The 6,414-nt window shown below is 37.4% G+C and overlaps 1 protein-coding gene across 6 annotated transcripts in view; it reads right to left on the reverse strand.

Annotated features, from left to right (window-relative positions):
- MID1 (midline 1) overlaps window positions 1–6,414 on the reverse strand; it is a 371,641-nt gene that overhangs the window by 53,867 nt on the left and 311,360 nt on the right. For all 6 annotated transcript variants that reach the window (XM_017509924.2, XM_037731852.1, XM_037731853.1 and 3 more), the window contains exon 4: window positions 5,168–5,275. In XM_017509924.2, coding sequence (XP_017365413.1) covers window positions 5,168–5,275 — 108 coding nt within the window. The remainder of the gene's footprint in view (window positions 1–5,167; window positions 5,276–6,414) is intronic.

Below are 6,414 nucleotides of genomic sequence, written 5' to 3' on the forward strand. Positions count from 1 at the left end.
CCTCAAGAAGAGCAACCCCAAGGCACATAATTGTCAGATTCACCAGGGTTGAAATGAAGGAAAAAATGCTAAGGGCAGCCAGAGAGAAAGGTCGGGTCACCCACAAAGGGAAGCCCATCAGACTCACAGTGGATCTCTTGGCAGAAACCCTACAAGTCAGAAGAGAGTGGGGGCCAATATTCAACATCCTTAAAGAAAAGAACTTTCAACCTAGAATTTCATATCCAGCCAAACTGAGCTTCATAACCAAGGAAAAATAAAATCCTTTATGAACAAGGAACTGCTGAGAGATTTCATCATCACCAGGCCTGCCTTATAGGAGCTCCTGAAAGAAGCACTAAACATAGAAAAGAACAACCAGTACCAGCAACTCCAAAAATGTACCAAATGGTAAAAAGCGTCAACAAAATGAAGAAACTGCGTCAACTAATGGGCAAAACAACCAGTTACCAACAAAATGGCAGGATCAAATTCACACATAACAATATTAACCTTAAGTGTAAATGGGCTAAATGCCACAATCAAAAGATACAGACTGGCAAATTGGATAAAAAGTCAAAACCCATCAGTGTGCTGTATCCAGGAAACCCATCTCACATGGAGGGACACACACAGGCTCAAAATAGAGGGATGGAGGAAGATTTCCCAAGCAAATGGAAAGCAAAAAAAAAGTATGAGTTGCAAGCCTAGTCTCTGATAAAACAGACTTTAAACCAACAAAGATCAAAAGAGACAAAGAAGGCCATTACATAATGGTAAAAGGATCAATGCAAGAAGAAGAGCTAACAATCCAAAATATATACACACCCAATACAGGAGCACCCAGATACATAAAGCAAGTTCTTAATGACCTACAAAGAGACTTAGACTTCCACACAGTAATAGTGGAAGACACTCCACTTTCAATATTAGACAGATCGACAAGACAGAAAATTAACAAGGGTATCCAGGACTTGAACTCAGATCTGGACCAAGCAAACCTAAGAGAAATATACAGAACTCTACACCCCAAATCCACAAAATATACATTCTTCTAAGCACCACATCATACCTACTCTAAAGTTGACCACATAATTGGAAGTAAATCACTCCTCAGCAAATGCAAAAGAACAGAAATCATAACAGTCTCTCAGACCACAGTGCAATCAAATTAGAACTCAGGATTAAGAAACTAACTCAAAACAGCACAACTTCATGGAAACTGAACAACTGACTTTTGAATAAGCCAGATAAACAATGAAATAAAGGCAGAAATAAAGAATAACTGGATAAACAATGATATAAAGGCAGAAATAAAGATGTTCTTTGAAACCAATGAGAATGATGACACAATGTACCAGAATCTCTGGGACACATTTAAAGCAGTGTCTAATGGAAAATTTATCACAATAAATGCCCACATGAGAAGCAAGGAAAGATCTAAAATTGACACCCTATCATCAAAATTGAAAGAGCTAGAGGAGCAAGATCAAAAATACTCAAAAGTAGCAGAAGACAAGAAATAACTAAGATTGGAGCAGAACTGAAGGAGATAGAGATACAAAAAACCCTTCAAAAATTAATAAATCCAGGACCTGGCTTTTTGAAAAGATCAACGAAATAGACCACTAGCCAGATTAATAAAAAAGAGAGAAGAATCAAAAAGATGCAATAAAAAATGATAAAGGGGATGTCACCACTGATTCCACAGAAATACAAACTACCATCAGAGATTACTACAAACAACTCTATGCACATAAACCAGTAAACCTGGAAGAAATGGATAAATTCCTGGACACTTGCACCCTCCCAAGCCTAAACCAGGAAGAAGTCGAAAGCCTGAATAGACGAATAACAAGGGCTGAAGTTGAGGCAGCAATTAAGAGCCTACCATCCAAAAACAGCCCAGGTCCAGACAGGTTCACAGCCGAATTCTACGAGACATACAAAGAAGAGCTGGTACCATTCCTTCTGAAACTATTCCAAACAATCCAAAAAGAGGGAATCCTCCCCAAATCATTTTATGAGACCAACATCATCCTGATACCAAAATCCGGCAGAGACTCAACAAGAAAAGAAAACTTCAGGCCAAAATCCATGATGAACATAGACGCAAAAATCTTCAATAAAATACTGGCAAATTGATTGCAACAGCACATCAAAAAGCTTATCCATCACAATCAAGTAGGCTTCATCCTGGGGATGCAAGGCTGGTTCAACATATGCAAGTCTATAAACTTAATCCTCCACATAAACAGAACCAAAGACAAAAACCACGATTATCTCAATAGATGCAGAGAAGGACTTCAACAAATTTCAACAGCGCTTTATGCTAAAAACTCTCAATAAACTAGGCATTGACAGAACGTATCTCAAAGTAAGAAAAGCTATTTACGACAAACCCACAGCCAATATCATACTGAATGGGCAAAAACTGGAAGCATTCCCTTTGAAATCTGGCACTCGACCAGGATGCCCTCTCTCACCACTCCTATTCAATATAGTATTGGAAGTTCCAGCCAGAGCAATCAGGCAAGAAAAAGAAATAAAGGGTATTCAATTAGGACAGGAGGAAGTCAAATTGTCTCTATTTGCAGATGACATGATTGGATATTTAGAAGACCCCATTGTCTCAACCCAAAATCTCCTGAAACTGATAAGCAACTTCAGCAAAGTCTCAGGATACAAAATCAATGTGCAGAAATCACAAGCATTCCTATACACCAATAACAGACTTAAAGAGAGTCAAATCAAGAACGAACTGCCATTCACAATTGCTACAAAGAGAATAAAATATCTAAGAATACAACTAACAAAGGATGTAAACCTCTTCAAGGAGAACTGCAAATCACTGCTCAAGGAAACAAGAGAGAACACAAACAGATGGAAAAACACTCCATGTTTATGGTTAGGAAGAATCAATATTGTGAAAATGACGATACTGCCCAAAGTAATTTATAGATGCAACACTATCCCCATCAAACTACCTATGACCCTCTTTACGGAAATGGAAAAAATCACCTTAAACTTCTTATGGAACCAAAAGAGAGCCCGCATAGCCAAGACAATTCTAAGCAAAAAGAACAAAGCTGGAGGCATCACACTGCCTGACTTCAAAGTATACTACAAGGCTATAGTAATCAAAACAGCATGGTACTGGTACCAAAACAGAGATATAGACCAATGGAACAGAACAGAGGCCTCGGAGGCAATGCCACACATGTACAACCATCTGATCTTTGACAAACCTGACAAAAACAAGCAATGGGGAAAGGATTCCTTGTTTAATAAATGGTATTGGGAAAACTGGCTAGTATTGTGCAGAAAGCAGAAACTGGACCCCTTTCTGACACCTTACACTAAAATTAACTCCAGATGGATTAAAGACTTAAACATAAGACTGAATACCATAAAAACCCTAGAAGAAAACCTAGGCAAAACCATTCAGGACATAGGCATAGGGAAGGACTTCATGACTAAAACATCAAAAGCATTGGCAACAAAAGCCAAAATAGACAAATGGGACCTAATTAGACTCCAGAGCTTCTGCACAGCAAAAGAAACAATCATTAGAGTGAATCAGCAAACAACAGAATGGGAAAAAATTTTTGTGATCTACCCATCTGAGAAAGGGCTAATATCCAGAATCTACAAAGAACTGAAACAGATTTACAAGAAAAAAAAACAAACAGAACCCATTCAAAAATGGGCAAAGGATATGAACAGACATTTCTTAAAAGAAAACATATACAGTATTAGGCCAACAAACATATGAAAAATGCTTATCATCACTGGTCATTAGAGAAATGCAAATCAAAACCACATTGAGATACCAGCTCATGCCAGTTAGAATAGCGGTCATAAAAAATCTGGAGACAACAGAAGCTGGAGAGGATGTAGAGAAATAGGAACACTTTTACACTGTTGGTGGGAGTGTAAATTAGTTCAACCATTGTGGAAGACAGTGGCAATTCCTCAAGGACCTAGAAATAGGAATTCCATTTGAACCAGCAATCCCATTACTGGGTATATATCTAAAGGATAATAAATCATTCTATTATTAAGACACGTGCACAAGTATGTTCTTTGTGGCACTGTTTACAATAGCAAAGACTTGGAACCAATCCAAATGGCCATCGATGATAGACGGAACAAGGAAAAAATGGCACATATACACCATGGAATAATATGCAGCCATTAAAAATGATGAGTTCATGTCCTTTGTAGGGAAATGGATGAATCTGGAAACCATCATTCTCAGCAAACTGTCACAAGAACAGAAAATCAAACAGCGCATGTTCTCACTCATAGGCGGGTGTTGAACAATGAGAACACATGGACACAGGGAGGGGAGCATCGCATACTGCCGTCTATTGGGGGGGACCAGGGGAGGGACAGCGGGGGGTTGGGAGTTGCAGAGGGATAACTTGGGGAGAAATGCCAGATAGAGGTGATGGGGATGGAGGCAGCAAACCACATTGCCATGTATGTACCTATTCAACAATCCTGCATCATTTGCACATGTACCCCAGAACCTAAAGTGCAATAAAATATATTTTTAAAAAATTTAAAAAATTATATAAGGTCAATTTCTTTTAAAAATATAGTTTGCTGTAAGACAATAGGCAATTAAAACATAGAAACATTAAAAAAGAAGTACTATTAATATATCTGCAATGGAGTATAATATATAGTGAAACCACAGGAGTTTTGAGACCATGAAGTTATACTTGTGTGCATTTCCTCAGAGACATGGGAAAGTACTTCATAATTTCTGTAAATAAAGTCAGATTCATTTTTAATTTATGTAATGCTGTGCTAGCTGCTAGGATGTCACAATGAATATGAAATGAACTATGCCTCCACAGAACCCGCCTTCTTCTCATAGCCAAGTGAGACAGAAAACAATGCCTGTGATAAATAAGACCTTTATGCTACCTCCTGGCACTGGGCAATGGAGCAGCCCTTGTATCACAGGTGTTCACAGGAGAGCATAGTACAAAGAAAAGGATGGAGAAAAACTGCTGAGCAAGGGCCTTTTAACTAAGTCTTAAAGACTTAAGAGGGAATTATAGAATGTATAGAAAATGAGGGTTCTCAACATTTCCAAAGCCACTGGAGTGTATGAGGATGAGGATTTATTTTCTCCAGGTAGAGAATATGAAATCTTCTGCCCTAGAAATCATACCTTCCCTTCTTTGATCTTGGTTCCAATAATTTGTCGTCTTTGCTGAATGATCTCAATGAGAAGATCACACTCCTCTGTCAATTTGGCTTCTTGACGTGATGCATTGACCTACAGGATAAGTAAAATGGTAAGTGTTAATTTGGCCTTTGTTTTCATTTAAATGCTATTTTTAATGTAGACTAGGATGTTTCTAGTAATCTCTGAAAAGATGTTTTAAATGTTAACTCTTTGTCCCATTACGCAAGGATGGCATATATAGGACTTACATGGCCACTTCCTATCTTGCATCCTTGGAAAACATTATTATCCAACGACAGTAGTCTTTTCTACTAAGCCAGACTCAGCTGCAAAATCTTTAACATAACATGTACATATCTATTACCAATTAGTTGGAAATTGATGTGTCATGTGAAATATAGTTGCAGTTCCTGTTTTTATATTTTAAAAAAGTATCAAATTTGTCCTGTTAAACACAAAAAATGTAAGTTAAAAAAACAACCAATCTTCTTTTATGGAGGACAGATTACTATAAATCTCTTTTAGATGAATGTTCTGAAAGTAATGTAGCATGCCTGTACCACATTTATTTAACATTTCTTTTAAATACAAATATCAATTTTGTATCTAAATACTAGAAAACATAAAAAACACAAAAAGATGTTTCAATAGTTTATTAATCTTACGACATAATTTAAAATTGTACTCCTAGTATACTTCTGAAAGATCAAGGCTCTACAATGAAAGCATACCATTCATGTGGAAAGGTGGATCATTACAGAATGGCTTGTATGTGAAGTTTTTGTGACTTGTACGCAAGGGAAGCTTACAATTAGTTCCTTCTTGGCAACTAGGCCTGGGAAATACTCTGCACATGCTATTTCCTCCATCTCATGACAATTCTGAAATGCTTATTCACAAACAGAAACCCAGAAACCACAGCTGTGGGAAATGGAGATAGCAGGCATGAGGTTTATTATTCTAACACAGCCGCAGGAGAAGTTGCAATGTTACAAAGAATGACAATGGTATTGATTATTCTAACATATTTCAGGGAGGAGATATGACCCAGTCCCTAGCCCTTTTGATTTGGAAGGTTTTAACTGGAGTAATTTCATTCTCTATGAATGAGATAAACTGGAAGTAGAGTCATGAATTCAAGACAAAAATCCACTGATTGCTGTTCACAGAAACCATGTCCTGTTTCCAGATGCCCAGGATTTCTTGAATTTTTTTTTTTTTTTTTTTTT

Source organism: Cebus imitator, unplaced genomic scaffold (genome assembly GCF_001604975.1).
Source record: "Cebus imitator isolate Cc_AM_T3 unplaced genomic scaffold, Cebus_imitator-1.0 Scaffold426, whole genome shotgun sequence".
Taxonomy (NCBI): Eukaryota; Metazoa; Chordata; class Mammalia; order Primates; family Cebidae; genus Cebus; species Cebus imitator.